Source organism: Sabethes cyaneus, chromosome 1, assembly GCF_943734655.1.
Source record: "Sabethes cyaneus chromosome 1, idSabCyanKW18_F2, whole genome shotgun sequence".
NCBI lineage: Eukaryota > Metazoa > Arthropoda > Insecta > Diptera > Culicidae > Sabethes > Sabethes cyaneus.
The window spans coordinates 68,254,671-68,278,413 of NC_071353.1; the positions used below are offsets into that span (position 1 = coordinate 68,254,671).

General features: G+C 38.4%; 1 protein-coding gene across 1 annotated transcript; it reads right to left on the minus strand.

Moving 5' to 3' along the window:
* Window positions 1-21,222: 21,222 nt before the first annotated feature.
* Window positions 21,223-22,817, minus strand: LOC128745340 (glycolipid transfer protein B). The gene is made up of 4 exons (XM_053842383.1): window positions 22,645-22,817; window positions 22,495-22,550; window positions 22,168-22,437; window positions 21,223-21,390 (listed from the first exon to the last, which is right to left on the minus strand). Exons 1-4 carry the CDS (start codon window positions 22,775-22,777, stop codon window positions 21,223-21,225), a joined length of 627 nt encoding a protein of 208 aa, XP_053698358.1. The 5' UTR covers window positions 22,778-22,817.
* Window positions 22,818-23,743: the final 926 nt, after the last annotated feature.

Sequence of the window (23,743 nt, forward strand, 5' to 3'; positions counted from 1 at the left end):
TTTGGTTTGAGTAAAGTTAATTGTTAACTGCTTGTTAATTCGTGTTTTCTAATTAAATAGTTATTTATTCATTCCGAGAAAATTCGTTGTTGAAATTCGGTCATTTGGATTTCAGCCATTCATGATTCGACCATTTGTGTTTCGGCCATTCGGTACCAGCCTATTATGAGTGTGATCTTTTGAAAAGACACCAATCGAAGGTATTGAACAAAATAGACTCAAGTTAGTTATTTGGAAGTCTTGCTCTGATTAATTGCGGCAAATAATTTTAAGTCTACATTCATTTTCGACTCGAAAATAGGCGAAAAAATTACTGGTAACTCAACTTGTTGGAAAGAGATTGTCAACGTAAACAAAATGGCGTTTATTGCATCCGAAGTACATTTTAATTGTTCTATAAACATGACTGAGATGGATTTTTAAAACAACTATAACTTTTGAGGATACAAACGGATACAGACAATTGACACTTGCTTTTAAAGGTTTTTTGTTGTACTTTTAAGTAGGAGTTGTTTGGTCTGCCACCATTTGCCACCTTGGGAAATATTGAGGCTCAAATTAGTACTATTTTTCATCAAAAATGCTCAAAATCTCCGAAATTGCAGAAAATCGCGTATAATAATGTTCTACAAAAACGTTGATTTTAGCAAGATAAACAACTTTCTAGAACACAATGAACACATAAAAGTTGACCAGAATAAGCCAGGGTTTAAAAACTGTTTTGAAGAATTTGTCCACGAATAACGCTTCATAGACAGTTTCCATGAAAAGATACTAGTATGGTGCCTTTGACAAAGTTGTTTGTATTAATATTTACTACAACTTTGCCGAAAGTACTAAACCTGTATCTTGAATGTACGAGAAAATAAATTTCGTATCTCACTTTTAAGGGAATTAATCACCCAAAGGTTTCTCTCACAAGAAGGGGCTTATTATACCAAGAAATGTTCCTAAAGACACTATATGCGAAAAACTTCACGTTTCGGCGCTATATCAAACGATCACGTATTTCGCTGTTTGGACCACTGTGAAGTGGTCCGACAAACAAGGTTGATTGAGGTTCAAAAGCAGTCTACAGAATAGGATTTAGCTAAGTTCGTCGAAGCTAAGCAGTAGGTCGAAAAAGCAGTACAATATAATATATTCTGTAAACAAGAAAAGTTATCCTTGTTTTTCATTTTTGAAGAACGCTAAACGAAACTACTACCAATCAGAAGAAGAAATTTTAGTAACAAATACCTATACTAAGGCAAATTTGCAGAGCAGATCGCACAGCTTCACGCTTGTGGAAAAATCAAAATGAAGTTTTGATTCGAATTCATAGCGGTTTCCAAATTGTAAAAGTAGGACTTACGGTTTACATTTTGCTGAATAAATCACTCTATTGGCATCTCTATATCGAGCTGCAATAAGTAACAGCGTGAGGATGTCCCGGGCTCAAAATTTGACAGCGGGCCCTAATCAGACTGCTGGCAGTTAAGTGAAACGCAGTGCTAACATGCTATCTCATTTTCGCACACACGAGATGTTGGCGGCGAAAACATGGTTGCCTGCCGATGGGGTGGAATAAATACAACAACGATGAAATTTTTTAGCAAAGGGGTATTTCACTTGATACTTATAATTGGAATATTACACCAAAGGTGTATATCAAAAAGCACGTAAGTCACTGCTAGGTGAAGACAAGTTGTAACTTACAAGTTTTATCAACCAAAAAGAATAAATAATAACTTTTTTGAGCTATTTCATATATTTACTGACTTAAAACCTATTGAAATAATTTTGGCCACGTTTTTGTTCTACCTACTCCTATGTGCATTGCTTGCCTTACGGTGCGCATCGTCATTCGGTCAACGGCTTTGGTTGGCAACACATCGGACAGGCAGCTTTCGAGTCACATCCGTGACATCATTTTAAAGGTTTTATTTGAAACATTGCTTGCCTTACGGTTCGCATCGTCATTCGGATAGCGGCTTTGGTTGGCGACACATCGGCAAGCAGCAAGCTTGCGACGCATAACATCATCATAACATAACATCATAAACATAAAAGTCTATCTTGATTACAGATCCTACCAGTAGCGTTTGTCCGGTAAACAGTATTTTCACCATTAATTCACACACCAATAACTTATCTGATGGATAAAATTAGACAATGGACACCACGAGTCAGAAATTTGAGAATTCGAAATTAACAAACGGACCTTTTCAGGTCCACCATTAAAATTCGCTGAAGAGTTGAAATTATGATTTTTTCACATGTAAGAACACAATCATTTAATACGCAACTTGGGCATCTATATATGAAATTCGAACAGAAATCACCGGTTTTAGCATTGGGAGACGAATTGGTCTACATCCGTAGTCCTACGTCAGGCCCGCGCCCGTGTCACTAGGCATGTTGTGGGTTCAAATCCGGTTATAATCTCTGGTTATAGATTGGTTCGACCCATGCACCTTCCAGCATTGGACAAAAGATAGGAGTCACAATGACAACTTGTTAAGCGTAGCTACCTATTACCCCCCCCCCTTTCTTTCCACTCTTTCCCCTCCATTCCCAAAAAATCCTTCTTCATTACTTTCCCTTACCGTCCCTTCATTAATTGTAGAATCATCGTTTCAAAAAAATATTAATATATGCCTGACCGCATTTCAAAGTCATGACTAAAATCACGAGTTTGGTCAATGGACTCTAGTACTTTTTGAACCAAAACGAACAATCTGTCCGAATTTGTTAAAAATCCGAACACTCGGACACTTGGCGTGGAATGACCCATATATAGATAGTAGAAAGGCAATATAATAAAATAAGAGTTTTCAGAACGACATCTATTTCAAACTTCTAAACTTGCAACTTTGAAAGCTTGCATAAAAAAAAATTTTTTGTCTACCTATATTTCTTCTATAAATCAAAAATCAGAGTCTCTCAACATGCGTTGTATGTAACATTTATCAAAGTAGTAACATTGTATACGTTCAATCCTCAGTAGATTTCAGAGTTATTTGCATATGCATTTCGAAACAATTAAACAAAATCAAGAACACAAACTATTGCTTTCCTGCTACCTTAAAGAAATTAAAGTTGTTTTTATTACCACTGCACTGGTTCCCCCACGTTGAAGGGATTTTACCAATTCAATCACATTTTATCAATAGCACATCTTTTCGCTACGCTTCCTATGAAACGGCACGGGGTACGGGAGGGTATTGCCAGCACACTACAAAATTCGGCATACATTTGCTGCGCTTTCCCAAATAAAAGCTTTGCCGCTATACCATAGGATTTCGAATTTGGCAACAAATGCGTGTCACCTATGTTGCCAAAATCGAAACCGTGCCAAAATCGAGACCCTTTTTCGATATGAAAAAAATTAAGGTTAGAAATTGTCTGAATATCATTAATCAACGATTGCAACCATTTTATGTTTAAAAAGGCCACCAAGAGCTATCAGTCCGGTGCAAATAAGTTATTGACACCCTGCGGTAAAGCGTAGTCCTACGGCAATAAAAATATCATAAACATAAACCACACAACTTTTTTTCACGAACATACTAAGGGCATCATTTTTTCAAGCAAGGTCATTTAAAGCATGTACGTAGAAACTAGTAGATATTTAAGCATATTTTAGGAAGTGAAATATCTTGTGTTGCCAAAAACGAATACTTTTGTTGCCACAATCGAGGCATGCCAAAATCGGAATCCAACTGTATAACTATACTGAAACGAATGTAGCACTCATAGGCTTTAATGTGTTATAACTATTTTCATAAAAATGTAAGTAATTTGTTAAATTTTATTCAATAAACATCAAAACCACTGTTTTTCCGCTAGCACGTAATCAGGCTGAAAACACCATCAGCAATCGCTTACGCGTATCCGTTCTTGATGATGGTTTGGAAAACACACAATTATGATGACGTTTACTTATTCCAGAAACTAAACAGCTGTGGTTTCACAAAACAATTCTATTTCTTTTTATCACGGAAGAACACAAAAATTCCCTTCTGATATGAAAATATAAATCATGTTTCATTCACTAGCACTTGCAGCATTTCGTTTTTAATTTCAGCATATAGTGCTCTATTTACACTACTACCAAAGTGTGAGGCAGTTACGATTCAATGATACACTAGCGCGTAGCGCCAGCAGTAAGTTGTTGTCACTGCAAAACTAATTATCTTCAAAGAGCCGGAATATAGGCTATACCGACACGTTATCCATCGGTCTCTCTTTTGATCTGTTTTTAAAAAGCATTTAATCCCTGTGCTGGCTTATTCGGCCGGTCGGATTTAAAAAACACAGACACCACTTTAGAAAATGGGCCCAATTTAGCCGCAGCTAGTGATGTCCGATAACTTCTCGAATAATCGAACTAATCGATTATCTGTCAAAATAATCGATTAATTTTTAATCGATTGCTTTATGTTCCGATTATTAGATAATCGATTACCTGGCCGATCGACTATGCCGGATTTTTTGAAATTTATTATTCAACAATTTTTAGCAAATTTAATTTATTACAGTGGCTGGCGCTTAGCTACTAAATTAACCACATGCGATTGGCCAGTTAGTTGGTTTCACTTAGTTGGTTTCGAGGTACGATGCTGATCTAACAAACCGGTCGTCGTATTCGTATGTTCAAATCTCGGCCAGGCGATGCTGCTAGATAGAATCAGTAGAGTTGTTCGTAACTTCGTAACTGTCCCATTCTACTCTAATAACCCTCTTATAATACGAATGTGAAGTTTGTCGATAAAGAGGTGTCAAGTCGTAAGCCTGGTATCCAACTGAAAAGAAAACAGCTCAAGAAAAAAAAACCTATTTACCGACCAATCTAATATAGTTCTTTTAACGTCAGTTGCATAGAAATCGATTTTGATTGGATGGACAACAATGGAGATAGAGCCGAAAGTGTAACTAGTGTAAGCAAGTATTCTTATTTCTGGTATCGGGACATAAAGATTATAACCAATCGATTATTTCGACTAATCGATTATATAGCGCCGATTAATCGATGTCGATTTTTGGCCGCTCAAAAAGTCATCGATTATCAGCTAATCGATTAATTGTAAAAATCGGACATCACTAGCCGCAGCGACTTCATCATTTCTCGCGACTATGACTCAAATTCAGTAGCGTTTCATTAAGACCAAAATACACGCCGATATTCAGTAAATATTATTCTGTCAACTGGTATAAAATAAATAATCGAATAAATATAGTTTCAACGTAATTTCTAAATATTGTTCAGGCTATCGCTTAATGGGCTGGAAATACCCTCGCGTAACCTATTTCAAATTCGCCTAGAATGGTCTTGCCGTAAAGTACGAAAACAAAAATGATCGTGACACAAAAAGATGACAGATTTTGAACGGTAAAAGCTCAATCAATTCTAAACGGATTTTGCTGGATTATATACCAATCGATTCACAATACGTGTGCCTATCCTGTGGGTTTCACATAAAGGTGGGTCTTTACAGTTAACTGCTGGATTTTTTACATAAAGTCGAATAATTTTTGTGAATATACATAAGTTTCCAGCCAATCACGTTTGAGTATTTTCGGGTATGAACTTATGACTTCTATTGCATTTATCAGGTAGTTGTGGGACTGAAATCCATCGTTTTTAATAATTTATTTAATTGATCTAACTTCTGCCATTTTATTGAATATTAGTTATTTCAACTTACAATTCCTCAGCTTTTCGTTTTATGCACAGTGCTTTTAGTCACACTGAAATGCAACACAAAACATCATCAGTAGAGTGTCCCAAAATAGCACTGTATTAGAAAACCCGGGGGCACACCCCTCAAATGATAGCTTAGGGTGTCTCAACAAAACTTTCGTCAACATTGGTTGACGCGATTTAGGGGTCGCACATTTGAGTTTTCTGAAAAAATGGCATTTTTCGGAAGTAAATGCATAAAAATATTTTTAGAATTGTTAAAGTAGGTGAAACAAACCGCATTGAAAATCGCAAAGCGAGCAGCTTTCCGTCGTTTTTCAAGGCATCGCACTGTGATGTTGAGGGCTTATTATGTGAGACTAAACCATAAATATCGACGTATGAGCCAATTATGCTATCGGTCCTACATCAGCTCTATGCAACGAAAACTGAAATCGAACCCGAAGTCTTTCTGGAAGTTTGTAAATAATCAAAGGAATGAGTCTGGACTACCTTCCTCAATGATGTATAATGGGCGCTGGAGCTCCGAACCGCAGATGATTAGTGTTCTCTTTGCCGCTAAATTCAGAAGTGTTTTTTCGGAGCAGTTTTTGAACCTGGAACAAATTGACTTTGCTGCAGAATCTGTACCCTTTTTGGTCATTCGTTCACCCAAATCGAGTTAGACGAATCGATGATAAAGTCAGCTATAATTAGACTCAAAGCGTCTTACTCTGTTGGCCCTGATGGCATTCCATCTGCTTTGCTGAAAAAATGCACTGCCAGCTTACTGACTCCACTGCATCGTATTTTTAATATGTCTTTGGCTAAAGGCAAGTTCCCGACTTTTTGGAAATCTTCGTTTTTGTTTCCCGTCTATAAAAAAGGGGATAAAATGCACATTGAAAATTATCGTGGTATATCTGCCCTGAGCTCGGTTGGTAAACTTTTTGAGGTTGCTGTATTGGATTGCATTTTTGGATTTTGCCAACAATACATTGTTGAGGACCAGCACGGGTTTATGCCAAAGCGCTCTGCTGTGACCAATTTTTTATCGTTTACTTCCTATATAACAGATAACTATAATCATTCTGAGTTATCAGTAGGTTGCGTTCGTATCTCACTGGCCGTCGGCTAGCAGTGAAAATTGGTGATAATTATTCTGATGAATTTTCTGCTCCATCGGAAATTCCCCAAGGCAACCACCTAGGACCGTTGATATTCCTTCTATGCATCAATGATGTGAATTTTAAACTCAAAGTTCCCCGTTTGTCCTTCGCCGATGATTTGAAAATCTTCTATCGAATCAGCTCTATCGCCGACGCCCACGTGCTTCAGCAACAGTTAGACAACTTTGCAGACTGGTGTTGCACAAACCATATGAAAGTTAATCCGAGTAAATGTGCCGCCATTACTTTCTCAAGACAAAAGAACCTATCTCTTTCGACTATAAGCTCTTAGGTACTAGCATTGGAAGGACTAACTGCATCAAAGATCTAGGCGTGCTAATAGATAGCAAACTATCGTTCCAGCAGCATATTTCATATGTAATCGGGAAAGCCTCTAGAAATCTAGGTTTCATGTTCCGGATCGCTAAGGATTTCAGTAACATCTATTGTCTAAAATCCTTATACTGTTCGCTGGTGCGTTCATCTCTCGAGTAAAAAGCAAAGTCGTGGGCTTAAACCGTCATTAGACATTACCCTTCTTTATCGACAGACTTCGCAGCCGGCTGTTTAGAGTACAGGAAAATTACGGGGCCAGTGTAACGATCCTACTGACTCTATCAAGCAAGCACCGTCTAGCCGAGATTGTTCGGATTGTTAGACCAGCATCGTACCTCGAAGCTAAGTAGGCGGTCTCTCTCGAGTATTGCTGCCAAATTTGGAAGCCACATTACCAAAATAAAGTTGATCGTACCGAGGCTGTACAGCGGAGGTTTGTGCGCTTTGCTTTTCGACGCCTTTTAAAATTTTCGAAATTTCATTTAAATAAACGGCAAAGCAGGGTATCAAATAGTGTCTCAGAGCAACATAGCTATACTGAATAGATGAAAAATTTTATGACAAACAACTTTTCCGAAGAAAATATGGACGTTTGTTTAAATCTCGCTGAGATATTTACGATTTTATGAAGGCGGAACAAAACACATTTCTGTAATTTTCAAATTTTAGCAGATGTGTTTATGTGAAAGGGGTGAATGACAAAACTTGAACTTTTTATTCTAAGCGTCACCTACGTTTTTGATAACAGGAAATATGCACTTTCCACACACATTGGGTAATTTTAGGCTCAAGAATCACTTTTAAAAAGAGTGTATTTATATTATTAGGTACTATGTTTCAAAAATCAAATCTCGGATAACAAGGTTTACTCCAAAATGATGTCTAAGCGTGAGTTGTAGGAAATTAATTTTTAAACATGAAAAAGTGAAAATTTTTTTTACCGTTTTTGTATAATCAGTAGATGGTATTCGGATAAACTGTAAGGAAAAATTTATTTATATAATGAAACTGAGTGCGAGTTTGTTTGTATGTATGTATGTTCCACCATAACTCCAGAACGCCTTGACCGATCTCTACGAAACTTAGCACACATATTCGTTGATATAAGGGAATCAGCACTAGGGGGTTGATAAGAGGGGGGGGGGGTGTTCGTAACAGGAGGGGCCATAACTCCGAAATGCCTGGACGGTTCTTTACCAAACTTGGCATGCATGTTCCTTGATATAAGGGAATCAGTACTAAGGGGATTGACAAAAGGGTGGGGGGTTCATAACAGGGGGGAGGCCCTAACCCCGAAACGCCTGGACGGTTCTTCATCAAACTTGGCACACATGTTCCTTGACATAAGGGAATTAGAATTAAACGGGGGTGAAAACACGATGGGGAATTCATAACAGGGGGGGTCGTAACAGAGGGGGATCGTACAAGGGGGGAGGTCTTAACTCGGAAACGCCTGGATGCTTCTTCATCAAACTTGGCACATATGTTCCTTGACATAAAGGACTCAGAACGTAGGGGGTTTACATAAGGGGGCGGAGGTTCATAACAATGGGGGAGGCCCTAACTCCGAAACGCCTGGATGGTTCTTCATCAAACTTAGTACATTTGAAATAAGGGAATCAGCACTGGGAGGCTACCAAAAGGGGCCCTAACGAGGGGCCAAGTAAAAGGGGATGCATTCCTCTTGCATTTAAACCGATTGCAGTTGTGCAAATAACTTTGAGAAAATAGGGGGTTCCACCCAAGAGGAAAATATGATAAAAAAGACCTTTGTTTAATTTCCATTAAAGTGATTTTCAATGTTGCAAATTTTCATCACGATGAAGGCTCATCACCTGCTCATCAGCGATTTAAATCTTATCAACTGGCAACTCTATCGTGTCTTGATTGCTCGCGATGAATCGCCGACGCAAAAACTGGTGAGCAAAATATGAATTGATTACGCTCGAAAATTCTCGCTCGGTATCTCTGTCTCACACTCATCGCTATAATCATCGTTAATCGCTGTCATCCAACCGAGAATGTATTTTGCGATGAAACGTAAACAAACATATTTTTTGGCAAATTACAAAAGAAATATTGCTTGTTCAAATATAAAACGTTATTCGTGTCACATATAATAATTATGAACTTGTCAAACGTCAACATATACTTGCAACGCCATACACAACCAGTAACTTCAAGCGACACACGGGCAAACAAGATGGTTTCAAGATTTAGTTTCAATGAAATGCAAACCTGGTGCAATATTATTAATATTAATTGGTGCCTCGAAAGTTCGAAGCTAAGAAAAATAATACATCTACTTCTTGTGTGACTAACGATGAAGGCTGATAATAAAAATATCGTCGGCTATGTTCAAAATTTGATCCTGGTGCACTCAACGTGAATGTTGAAAAAATATGAATAGCATGTTAAAATAAGTTTATGAGATTAAAAGTCTTCTGGGTGTAGAAGAACGTTGATGTTTTGAAGTGCATTTATGTATTTTGCCGCAAAAATGTATGTTGCAAGTATCTCAGGTGCTAATAGTCGAAAACCCAACAAAAATGTTAGGTACATGTTTTTTTGACGGTATAATTCAATACCCGATAGCGCTTTTGACTGTTTTCCAAAATTGATAAATCAAAGCTACTCATCGCGATGAGTCAAAACGCGAGGTATTCGTTTTTGATTGGTATCACTAGCGATCAAATCATTCCATGAAAAAGAGTGAGTGGTAATTCGCTTTTCTCTCATTCGCATTTAATAATTCTCAGCTAGAAAAGCATTGCCAAAGAATTTGACGTTATGGAATCACCTTTGAGTGTGTTTCGAACCGAATCAGTACTTTTATCGATGAATAGCAACATTGGTGATTTTCATAGAGCAAACCAATGCATAATTAGCTACGTAACAGAAGACGGAACTGACTGGGAAAGAATCGACAAGCAGGGGGATGAAGAACGTGAGTATGAATGTATGTTTCGTCATAGCTCTTCTGGATTGGAACTTGTGGACTGTTCTTCATCAAACGTCGTTTGTCAAACACATGTTTTTGGCATAAAAGAAAAAGCACTGGGGGGTTGGCAAAAGAGGGAGACGGTCTCAAATGGGTAAAGGGGTGCGTTTCTCTGGCATTTGGGACGATAGCAGTTATACAAGTTGTTTTGGCGTCTTTGTTTACTATACTGGGACCGGGGTGCACTTCGTAAAAACGAAAATAGAAGTGTAACGTTTGAATGAAAGATTTCAAATGCTAATAACTACTAAAATACTGAACGAAACTGAACAATTTATATGTCGTTGGATAGATAAAACGATCAGCAATTTCCTGAAGGGGGTAAGAGAGCAATTTTATGGAGGGCGTAAGAGGGGGGGCTCTCATACAAATGATACACAAATTTCCTCAAAACTTGAGAACTAATCAAGCAATGAACCAAATTTGGCATGTGAAAGTTTTAGAAAGCAGGATTTTTTAAAGTGATATACTGAGACCACTTCCCCTTCTAAGAGGTTCCCATACAAGTAAAATACAAATTTTCTCATAAATCTTGAACTGATCAAGCAAATGAAACCAAATTTGGCATGTGATGGTTTCAGAAGGCACGAATTTTTTATATGGTGAATTGAGACTCCTCCCCTCTTCAGGAGAGGGGGCTCCTATACAAACAATATACAAACCTCATATCTCGAGAATTAATCAAGCAAAAGGAACCAATTTTGGCATGTAGAGGTTTGCGGAGTTAAGAATTTTTTCTATGGTGTACTGAGTTCCCTTCCCCTTCTAAGAGGGGCGGGGGGCTTCCTTACAAGTGAAATACAAATTTCTTCATAACTCAGGACTAATCAAGCAAATGAAACCAAATTTGGCATGTGGGGGTTTTGGAAGCATGAATTTACTTTATGATGGTTTGATACCCCTCACCCCTGTGGTTGGACGATAAGGACTCTCGTACAAATAAAACAAATTAGATTAGATAGAAATTTCGCATATGTGCCATATTTTCTGCTATGTAACAAGCGGTAAACTGTGAAAGTAAATTAGTAAAACCTTCTCGGAGCAAGAGACAGTGAATCGACGCCGATAACTTACGTGCATGTTGCCATTCATGTCAAAAGAGAAGGATATTCGAATGGCACGTCATATTTACGTTGAACGTGCTTTGGCTTTAATGTTATTTATAACCAATGGTCCTTTCAAGGGTCACAAGCGAGTTAAAGCAAGATTATTGAAACATATCAAGCTACGCATAATCATATTTCATACAATAATCTGTGGGCTGGTCATTCATTATTATTTAAACCTTTGTGATGCACACAGGTGAATTTTAAGGGGGGACCCTACTCTGGGAAGTCGGAAAAATCGAATTTTATTTTGACGTAGGACTACGTCTTACGGCAAGTTTTGAGATAGGGTGTCATTCCAAAAAATGAAAAAATGCGAGCGTCACGAAAAATGAAAGGTTTTGAGCGCTAATAGCTCAGCGGTTTTCCGATCGATTTTCAATATTCTTACACCAATCGATCGGAAAATCTTCTAAGAATTGACCCAAATGAAGAAAAGTATGGATTCTTGATGCTGAACTATTGAAAAATTGAAAATAATGAACCTATGTTTTACCAGAATTCTCGCTTCGTGATTGGTTGGAAGATTCTTTACGATGATCTAAACCTATACCAATTTGATATCTGTGCTTGGGAAGTAAGCCAAAACAAGTGACAAAGTTTCCTCATTTCAACAAGATTTCTTAACACCGCGGTTCAACCTAGACCATTTTGATGTCCTTGCTTGGGAAGTACGCCAGAGAGAGCGACAAAGCCCCCTCGTGCCAACAGATTTCTTACGAACGCGATTAAACCTAGTCCAATATGATGTCTGTGTTAGGGAAGTGTGCCAGAAAAAATGACACAAGTTCGTTGTCCCAACAGATCGCAAATTCTTTACTGCGTGACGATTAAACCTCGGCGAATTTGATATCTGTGCTGGAAAAATGTGCTACAGCTGTAGTGTTCGGTTATAATACGTCTCTGTATGAATACACATGCTTGCCGTTTCATTAGAAGTGTAGTGAAAAGATGTGCTGTTGATAAAATAGGATTGAATTGGTAAAATCCTTTCAACGTGGGAAACCACGGATAATAAAAACAATCTTTAATTTCAGTAAGGTAGCAGCAAATCAATAGTTTGTGTTCTTGATTTTATTAAATTGTTTTCAAATGCACAATCTTTTGAGAATTGAACGTATTCAATGTTACTACTTTGATAAATGTTACATACAACGCTTGTAGCATGTATATATGTTGCATATAGCATGTATACATGAAGAATCGAATGATTACAAGCAAGAATACATGCTACTATCACTACAAAGAGACTTACGTAGTCCTGCGTCACCTATATATGCGGTCGTGTCTTGTACACAACCCCTCTGATTTTTTTGCATTTTCGAGACGCTTACACCTTCAAAAATGTCATGCCAAAAGGATTTTTTAATATCTGATCTGATCTGATCTGATCTCGTTGAAAACTTACGGCGAATATTGTGGAGTCACCTCAAACGAAGTCCATTGCTGTACGAAACTTTGAACGCGTTTTCCCCAAAACCACGCTTTTTTAGCTGGTGGTACGTGTAACTCAGAATGTAGTGGACCGATTTGGCTGAAATTTTTTTTCAGCACGTAAAAATGAATTATCTAAATTCTTACGTAGCCGTTTTTTGATATCTCAACTGTTCAATTTTTTATGAGCTTTTATTTTGCGATTATTGATGGAAAAATATCTTTCTTTTGGAAAGATTGCCGCCATTTTGGTAATTTTTCGAATTTTCAAAAACCACTACGTAACAATTTAAATATTACCATAAAGCTTCAAAACCATCCTTGAAATCCGTTCTACGATACTCCGTTGGTTCCCGGCACGTACCGCCAGCAAGGAACTATTTTATAGAGGGCATTCACGCGGCCTTCTGCCACTAGCATAATAATCACTATTCTGGTACCCAAAAAATACAAAATATATCTTCAAATATACCTTAACCAATAATCAAAATACCCAACAGTTAACTATAATTCTAGCATCTGAAAAAAATTTGCGAAAATCTATCATTTTTCGGTCCTCCAGAGTAGGGTCCCCCCTTAAAAGAAACCGCTATGTCTCAATGGTTGCAGGCGTTATACTTATGAGCCCCCATCCACGTATTTTCAAAGTCACCATTGCATTCAATGAATTTAATTTAATTTATTTCACCATCTTCGACTACGTCGTACAGATTGTTTACTTAATAACTAACTTAAGCCTCGGATTCTACTACTAAACACATTTCTAGACAGAGTAAAATCGAACACATTACAAACATCGTTGAAGGAACGCAAGCAGACATTAAAACAATTATTCACACCATAATTTGTTCTGTGGAATTGGATGGCCAATAACGGTGGATTGCGAAGCCGACGAGGAGGTACATTCCACGGTATCTGGTACAGGAGTTCCGGGCAATCCACATTGCCTGTTATTAGGTCGAATATAAACAGACGCTGCTGTTTGACGCGCCGGACTGCGAGTGTATCCAGGCTAATCAGTTGACAACGGTCTATGTAACTGGGAAGATTGACTGGATCATTCCACGGTAGCTGACGCAAGGCGAATCGCACAAATTTCTTCTGAATCCGCTCAATCGCAAGGATCTGTGTTACGTGTGCAGGAGCCCAAACCGGGGAAGCATACTCCAAAATGCTGCGTACGAGAGAGCAATATAGCGTCTTGAGGCAATAAACGTCAGTGAATCCAGACGCATGGCGTCGCATAAAACCAAGCACGGTGTATGCTTTAGCAGTGACTCTACTTATATGCTCGTCGAACCTCAATTTAGAGTCAATAGTAACGCCTAGGTCGAGCATAGAGTTAACACGTTCCAGACAATCCGGTCCCATGCTGTATTGATGAAGAAAAACGGTGTTACGGCGACTGTATGATATTACTTTACACTTACTGCTGTTAACACGCATGCCGTTGTCACTGCACCAGACTAGCAATGCGACACAATCGGCAGGGGCACCAATCACCCGAAAGATTTTTAGATCGTCGGCAAACGATAATTTCGATGATGACAGCAGCTCGACCAGGTCAGTAATCTATACCTATAAAGAAGGATTTCTGTCTGTCTGTCTGTCTGTCTGTCTGTCTGTCTGTCTGTCCGTATGTTCCTTATAGAATCGAAAACTACTGAACCAATCGGCATGAAAATATGCATGTAGAGGTTTTCTGGGGCCAGGAAAGGTTTTAGTGATGGTTAGAAACCCCTCCCCCCACTAAGAGGGGGGGGGGCTCCCATACAAATGAAACACAAATTTCTGCATAACTCGACAACTAATCAAGCAAATAGAACAAATTTTGGCATGTGGGTGTTTTCGGTGACAAGAATTTTTTCTATGGTAAATTGAGACCCCTCCCCTCTTTATAAGGGGAATTATAACTCCTCTCCTCTTTAAAAGGGGGGGCTTCCATACAAATTTCCTCATAACTCGAGAACTAATCAAGCAAATCGAACCAAATTTGGCATGTGAAGGTTTTCGAGGGCAAGTATATTTTCTATAGTAAATTAGGACCCCTCCCCACTTTAAGAGGGGGGGCTCCTGTACCAAAGAAACACAATTTTCCTCATAACTTGAGAAGTAATTAAGCAAATGGAACCAAATTTGGCATGTGGGTGTTTTTGGAAACAAAAATTTTTTCTATGATGAATTGGGATCCCTCCCCGTTTTAGGAGGGGGGGATCCTATACACATGAAAGACAAATTTCATCATAACTGAAGAACTATTCAAGTAAATGGAACAAAATTTGGCATGTGAAAGTTTTCGAGAGCAAGAATATTTTCTATGGTGAATTAGAACCCCTCCCCACTTTAAGAGGGGGGGCTCCTATACAAACGAAATACAAATTTCCTCATAACTCGAGAACTAATCAAGCAAATGGAACCAAATTTGACACGTGGGTGTTTTTGGAGACAAAATTTTTTTCTATGATGAACGGGGACCCCTCCTCACTTTAGGAGGGGGGGCTCCTATACAAATGAAATTCAAATTTCCTCATAACTCGAGAGGTAATCAAGCAAATGAAACCAAAATTGGCATGTGAGAGTTTTCGAGGGCAAGAATATTTTCTATGATGAATTGGGACCCCTACCCACTTTAGGAGGGGGGGCTCCTATACAAATGAAATTCAAATTTCCTCATAACTCGAGAACTAATCAAGCAAATGGAACCAAATTTGGCATGTGGAGGTTTCTGGAGGCAACAATATTTTCTATGGTGAATTAGGACCCCTCCCAACTTTAAGAGGGGGTGCTTCTACACAAATGAAATACAAATTTTCTCATAATTCGATAACTAATCAAGCAAATGGAACCATATTTGGCATGTGGGTGTTTTTGGAGGCAACCATTTTTTCTATGATGAATTATGACCCCTTACCTTTTTAAGAGGGGGGGCTCTCATACAAACGAAATACTAATTTCCACATAACTCTAGAACTAATCAAGCAAATGGAACCAAATTTATCATGTGGGTGTTTTTGTAGGCAAGAACATTTTCTATGGTATATTTTCTATGGATTTCCCCACTTTAAGAGGGGGGGGGGGGCTCCTATACATATGAAAAACAAATTTCCTCATAACTCGAGAACTAATCAAGCAAATGGAACCAAATTTGACATGTAAGTGGTTTTGGACGCAAGATTTTTTTCTATGGTGAATTGAGACCCCTCTCTTCTTTAGAAAGCGAGTTAAGGCCCATCTCCCCTTTAAGAGGGTGGGCTTCCATACAAATGAAATGCAAATTTCCTCTTATCTCGAGAACTAATCAATCAAATGGAACCAAATTTGGCATGTGGGAGTTTTAGATGGCAGAAATTTTTTCTATGGTGAATTACGACCAGCGCCCCTTTTAAGAGGGGAGCTCCCATACAAATTAAATTCAAATTTCCTTATAACTTGAGAACTAATCAAGCAAATGGAACCAAATTTGGCATGTGGGAGATTTTGGAGTCTTGAATTTATTTTACGATAGTTAGAAACCTCTCACCCCTGTGGTAGGGGGATATGGACTCTCATACAAATAAAACAGAAATTTTTGCGAAACTCAAAAACTAATCGAACTCGAGAAATTCGAGACTCTTCCATAAAACATTAGTCAATACAAGACCACAAAAACTATCTATAGTAACACTAGATCATTCAGGACGAGACGGTCGCGAGTGTTGCCGGTGACCCGCCGTCGGAAGCGCCGCCCACTGGGGGGCTTGCAAAACTCGAGATTGTGACAAAGATCATCCGAGATTCATGATTTATGTACAACACAGATTAATTTGTGGCAATACGAAGTTTGTCGGGTCAGCTAGTATAAATTATAAAGATGAGCGGGCCAAGCACACTGCCTTGAGGGACACCAGACGATATGTCAAATGTTCTGGAGCGCACGGAGTTTACTGTAACGAATGCTTTGCGATCGGATAAGTATGAGTAAAGCCATTCGGTAAACCATGAGGAAAATCCGATGTAGTTCAGTTTTTCAATAATGAGATTGTGTGGTACAGTATCAAAAGCTTTCGCAAAATCAAAATAGATAGTATCCACTTGCCGCTTAGCTTCTAGCTCACGTGAAATCGCCGTGACGTAGCACATAAGATTTGATGTTGTCGAACGATGCTTCATAAATCCATGCTGGCTGTTAGAGATGATCGGTGCGACTGATCTGTATATAGTTGTATGGAGTAGTTTTTCGAATACCTTGCTGAGGCTGCAAAGTATGGATATGCCACGGTAATTGGTGACCGATTTGTAACTTCCGGACTTATGGATCGGCACGATGGACGCCATTTTCCATGCAATTGGGAACGATCCACTACTGATTGAGCGGTTAAAAATAGCGGTAATCGGCGATGCAAGCGAAACGGCGCAGTTTTTTTAAAAATACTGGTGGTAGACTGTCTGTTCCGGGTCCTTTCGTTGAATCGAGATCTTCAAGAGCTTTCCGAACCTCGTCTATAGAAAACTGCACTAGTGGTAGATTAATATCACGGAACGGTATATGCTCGAAGCAGTTGTGTCGTTGGACGGGTGATGCTTTACCAAATACGCCCTCGAAAAACGTAGCGAAAAGATTAGCTGATTCTGAGCTCGAATGAGAAGTTGTTCCTTCGAAGTTGACCGACGTAGGAATATTGTTGCCAGTTTTGCGTTTCTTAACAAAATTCCAGAAACAGGAGGGGTCCTGTTTAACAGCAGACTGAATCCTTTGCAAATAGTTGTCATATGTTGCGGTAAGGACAGCTTTATACTCATCCTCACGCTCCCGAAGTTTAGCTCTATCAGATTCGCTTTTAGTAATGAAATATTGGTTGCGCATTTTACGGAGGTTGTTACGAAGGTTTCGGAGCTGAGGGGTCCACCACGGTTGCTTGAAGTTGGAGACCAACGCTTGTCTTTTTTTGGGCACATGACTAGTGATAACACCTAAAAGTGAATCATAGACAGCAAGTAGCATCTGGTCAACTGAGTCAGTGTTAAAAAATTGATTGTCCCACTCCATGTCCGCAAAAATAGAGTTCAACAGATCATAGTCACATGCAGAGTAGTCAAATCTGATCTGATCAACTTGGTCGTCAGGTATTGTCGCGTCCATCTCGTCAAGTAGTAAAATGAATGGTTCGTGATGATAGTCGACAGGCAACAGTGGAGAGGGCGGTGCTACTATATCAAGATATTCTGGAGTATTGGTAAATACCAGGTCCAAGAGCCTACCATTCGTGTTGACAATATGATTAATTTGTCTCAAGCCATTGGAAAACATTGCGTCTGTAAAGTGTAACTCAATTTCAGCTGAGGCACTCGAAGGAATATACCCATTAATATCATCGTCAGCCTTCCACCTTAAGTCAGGTAAATTGAAATCGCCTATTGATAAGATTATGTCCGATTCTGAAAGACAATCCAAGATACCCTGTGTTGCTCTTACGTGAGCTGAGTATAGCTCGGTACGCGAATTGGGAGGAAGATATACAGCAACTATGTAGAGTAAACGATGCTGCAACTTAATACGGACTGCAATTTGTTCGAGCTCGTCACAGTTAGGAAGAGTTATGGAGTCACAATCCAGAGAGTTATTGACAGCAATCAGCACTCCACCACCTTGTGAGTGATTGCTGGTCAGTTCATTACGGTCGCAACGGAATATAGCATAGTCAGGCGAAATTTCATGGCTGCCGATATCTGTCCGCAGCCACGTCTCCGTGAAGACAATTATGTCATACTCACAACTTGATAACATTAAGCGCAGCCGAGCAATTTTAGTCCGTAATCCTCTGACGTTCTGGTAGTACACAGAAGGCACGCGATCGGATGCAGGCGTCCTTACGATTGGCACACCAGACTGCGTTGTGACACTGCTGGCCGGCGTGAGATGTGAACCGCTACCCGTGATGCTCGTGTCGGGCCATGAAGCCGAACTGCTAGGACGTAAAGCGACATCAGGTATCGGAAGTTCAGGATAGTGAGTATACTTGCCGGACGTAGCAGGCTGGAAGACCCCGTCACCACTCCCACACACAGGACCAGGATGACTGATGAACGCTGGCTGCATGGGCTCGACTGTGGTGGGGAAGAATTGCATCTGAATATTTCGCTCTTCTCTTTTAAACAGTCACTTAAACAATGGCACTCACAGATTTTTATAAACACATATGCCAGAAATGCAGTTTCCATTAATCCTTGATGTAATGATATGACTATACTATACTACGTTACTATACTACGTCACCCATTCGTACAACCCTTAGGGCTGTATACCTTGTAGTTTTATTTCTGAAAGGGTGAATAGGGTGGCCATTAAAAAGGAGAAGGTCCAAAAACGTAAAAAAGGCTTTGTGTCGTTTTATAGGGATTACCGAGAAGAAGACAGATAAGTGGTTGGAGGACAACGTGAGAGGAACTGAGAAAGGGAGTAGACATATCCAAATGAGAAAAAGGGTATTGTTTCTTGCATTATGAGAGTTTTCGTTACAAAAACAGATGTACATGTGATTGAGTGAAGGGGTCCCGAGTAAGATCGGGCAATCAGCTAGTTTCACATATTTAGTATTTAGTTTGCGTTTATGCTTCTATGGAAGCTGCTCTGGTAGAGAATTGATGTGGAAGAACATTTTTGGTCCAACGATGGACCATCATGCAACAAAGAGACTTGCCAAAAATATTCCATCGCGAAGACCGGCAACTCTGCCAAAAGTCGAGAGGCAGCAATGCTATCTGCCGAGTTAAAGTTGAACTAATACACACTAGTGTGTGTAAATCAAAATATGGATGTACACAAACACGTATTCAATGCATTGCCACGCTCGCATGCATCCCACTAATACATGTACACACAGCTTCAACTTTTGTTACGAGGGGTGCGCTGTTGCTTGTCACTTGCTGTTGCTGTTGCTTGGGCGCGAGGAAGAGATGCCAGTCTTCTTGATGGGATGTTTTTGGACTGGGTAGTCCTACGTCAACCATGCGGTAGTGTCTTGTGCACAACTCCTTTGATTTTTTTCTAAAATCACGTTAAAACTATGAAGGCGTCTTTTCCAACATCCAACCAATCACGAAGCGGGGATTTCCGGTTAGGCAATGCTTCATTATTTTCAGTTTTTCAATAGTGCATACTTTGAAATCAATAGGTTTCTTTATTGGGGTTGATGCGTAGAAGATTTTGCGATCGATGATGCAAAAATATTGTAAATTGATTTGGAAACCGCTAAGCTATTAGCGCTCAAAATCTTTCATTTTTTCGTGAAGTTCGTATTTTTTTATTCTTTGGAATGACACCCTATCTCAAACCTTGCCGTAAGATGTAGCCCTACGTCAAAAAAATATTGACAATAAACTACAAAAACACATCCAAGTATGTGCAAAAATATAAAATTATTGTTGAAGTAATATTGCTTTATACGAGGACGTTTTTATGTTCGCTGGTACAAAATGGGTTCAATAAGTTTCACGTAATCTGGAATGGAAAAATTTACCTATAGGTACATGGATCATATGGATGAGTTTTCGCACAATCAGCTTGAAGCTTGAAGAGCTTGACAAGTCAAGGTGAGTAATCTCATTTCTTCCTTATATTCATTTAGTGATAGTTCAGTTGGTTTGTTGACACCGGTAACCATGGTTACAGTCGTAGCTAATGAGGTAATAGAATCATACATAGTTACTATCACGATGAAGTAAATCGACCTTTTTGAGTTTTAATAGTTAAAAAATGAGCGAATTGAATGAACAGAAGTTTTCTAGTGTCATAATCGTGAATAACGATAATAATCAAAATAACAAGCATAAACATTTATCTGATTTTCATGGTTAGTTTTAATTGTTACATATTTACCGGTGTTGCTCACATGTTATTGTTTTCTTTACAGAGGAAAGATATTTTGCCAATGTTTGTGTACAACTGCTATTGGTAATTAATGTTTATTTTAGTGGAATTTGGTTCGCTTCTGGCATAATTATATTGTATTACGAAGTTAGTTACACTTTCGGTATTAATTTTTAAAGAAATGTTAAAAGTAATCCATCGTTACTATTTTATGTCTAGTATTATAGTCTTTCAAGCATTTCTCGAATATTATCAAGTATAGCATTGGCTATAGCAGCTCCAGTTGAATGTATTCGTCTGTTTCTTGGTTATTCTGGAAATCTTTTGGATAAAGTGTGTAAAATATAACAATTTAGATATTTCATTATTCCAACTAAAGTTTTTTGTTACAGATACCCGACTTTGCTGGTTTCTGGATATTGTCTGTATTCATTCAAGTACCGTTGCAGTTTTACATGATCATCAATGAAGCCATACTGAAATATATAATCAGCACTGTCATCCAAGCGGTTCAATGCTGCTTATTATTTTTACAAATACTATGCAGCTTTTCAGCTATTCGTCGAGCATCATTTTTTCGCCGAGAGCAATTTCAGACCGGAAATATCCATTCGTAGAGAACGTACATATAATTGAAATGTGAAATGTGAAACGCCATTTTAACATTATACTTTATATGTTTTATTAAAATCATGTGTTTCAAAAAATTTGTTCAAGTAATCAATGTTGGCTCGAAACGTTGATAGGAACTTATTTAATGCGTCCATATTTTGCTGGTTTGTTTTTGCAGAGCCCAGCAACGTTGTGCGCGACGGTACGTAATGATTAAGAATCTGAAAAGATAAATAAATGTGTATGTATAAAAATTTATAATTGTAAAGAATAAAAAGCTGGAAATTGCATCGAAGACTTTGCCTTATCTGTTTATATATTGATAACAATTATCGGTAGAGCTGTAATGAAAATTTCATAAAAATCTTCATTACTTCGACTAATTCTGTAAGAGACATTCCAGAAAAATCGGACATTGCTGTCGCAAAAATATAGGTACACATTTAAACTAAAGAGCGTGATTTCGCAATATAGGGCACGGAAGGGTATTTTCACCCCATTAAGCGATGGCATCTATTTTTTCGACCTATGGCCTAGTTCTAGTGGAAGAACAGCTGGTTTTGACGTACATACTGACTTCTACATAAAATTGAATGTAAAAAATCACTAATTTATAATTCGGAATCATATAGTGTCTATCAACAATGCCAGGCGTGCAAATTGGTCGAACGTTTAGAATGCCTCAAGGTTTAAATACGTCAACGTTCCGGAAATTCAATTTTTTATTTATTCAGTAGATAATCTACAAATTTTTAAACCAATTGCGCTAGAGGTAAATATATTTAATGAAATTGAATTTCATGATCTCAATAATACTAGGTAATATTATTTTATTAAATAAAGCTTTTACCCTATATATTGTTAAAAGATGTACCTAATAATAAATTACTCGAGTAATAAATTTGATACACCTCATTTTTAACACGTGGGATACGTACGGTGTAAAAAATACGTTATTTTAAAAATCATAATAAAAATTCATTCACAGAATTACTCACCTGAAAACCTTTTTGAGCCAAGAAGCCATGATAAGGTAGAAGTGCGTCATCGTATGCTTTCTTGAGATGTTGTTTTACATTGTCGCTACATGAGACATCTTCTAACATGTTTCTAAAAAACATTTCTATCATCTCAAGTGCTCGTTTTAGCCAAAGTAACGCGTCGGTTACGGTATCGTAAGAGTTTGTTTTTCCATTTTTATCGAAAAGAATAAGGTCTTCCAAATAATAGAAAGCTCGATCATTTTCATTATATTTGGCTTCCAGCCTCTGTGAATAAATTTAGTAACAGAAACGCGAGATTTTTTATCAATAACGTGTACAAACCTTTACGTTACCACGCATATCTCTGACAATTGGCACAAAAAGTCTTCCAAATGATTCTGCAAGTAAAAAATAACAAGCAGCTGTAAAATAATTTCATACTTACACAAAGTATTAATCGATGTTTCATTCGCAATCGTAATGATGACTTACCGATGCCATCGATGACTTCATTGGCCGATTCAAGAAATGCCGCTGTGACGATTTGGCTGTTATTATTCTGGCTGTCTATTTCGGGAAAGCATTTTAACTTTATAAAATCAATTCTTGGCTCAATATCTGCCATGTTTTACATATAACTTTTAAAAATAGCCAGCCGAAAAAAGGTGTCTCCAGAGTGGACCCCCATAAACTAAACTGTTCCCTATGAATTCACAATGAAACTGCTTGTCTAAGGCAAACGAAAATGATTCATGCTGTGTTTTTTGCTGCTTTGAGCCAATAATCCGTGGCCATCAGTACTGATAAGGTTTCCATCACGCACTGATATCGTTGCTATCTCCAAGCAAACCTGTTTTATATCGTCTTTTAGTACATGCTTTGAGGGAACATGGTGTTTTTATTACAATGTATTTATTAGACACCATAATGCATTTATTAGACACCGTTGCATATGAAAAATCAATATTTACTTACATTGTGGTGAATTATTCCATGGTAAATGGTGAAAATAAAATATTTCTTTTCATTTATTTGTCATTTTCGATTTAGCTGAAACTTTGGATAAATGTGCATAGATGTCATTTTATGATATCAGTTATCATTTTTTTAAGATCTCTACTGTTTTTTTCAAAAGGGCGTATTTAAATATGGGACTAATAAAGTATCTTACCTGACTCATAGCGAATATACGTTGTGTTCGCGAAAGCCCAAAATCGGGAAAAAATCGAAATGAACGACCTTCCTTCGCTTAATTCGCACCTCTAAAAATAACGGACATAAAAGTTATTTTTAAAGTGACAGTAGTATACAATGCTTTAATAAACTAGAATGGTTCATATGCCAACTGAGTGTGTTCCAGCAGCCGGAGGCCTGCTTCCGGTGCTTTGAGAGAGGGGCCAGACCGAAGTCACCTGTGTATGAGAGGTGGCGGTACAGGCCATATTGCGAGGGACGGTACTGCGCCGCCCAAGTGCATGATATGTACTGACCAACGGGACGCTAAGCACACAACAGGAGGCCCAAAGCGACCGGCAGGAGCGCCGGCGACTAAAACACGGGCGTAGTGCAGGTAACGCAACTAAACTTGAAT

Excerpts from the sequence above, each read along its gene's own strand:
- LOC128745340 (XM_053842383.1), bottom strand. The coding sequence starts at position 22,777 with ATGGCAGATATTGAGCCAAGAATTGATTTTATAAAGTTAAAATGCTTT. Across the intron at positions 22,438-22,494 it reads ATATGCGTGGTAACGTAAAG|AGGCTGGAAGCCAAATATAA; the intron begins GTTTGTACACGT and ends ATTTATTCACAG. Across the intron at positions 21,391-22,167 it reads TGGCTCAAAAAGGTTTTCAG|ATTCTTAATCATTACGTACC; the intron begins GTGAGTAATTCT and ends TTATCTTTTCAG.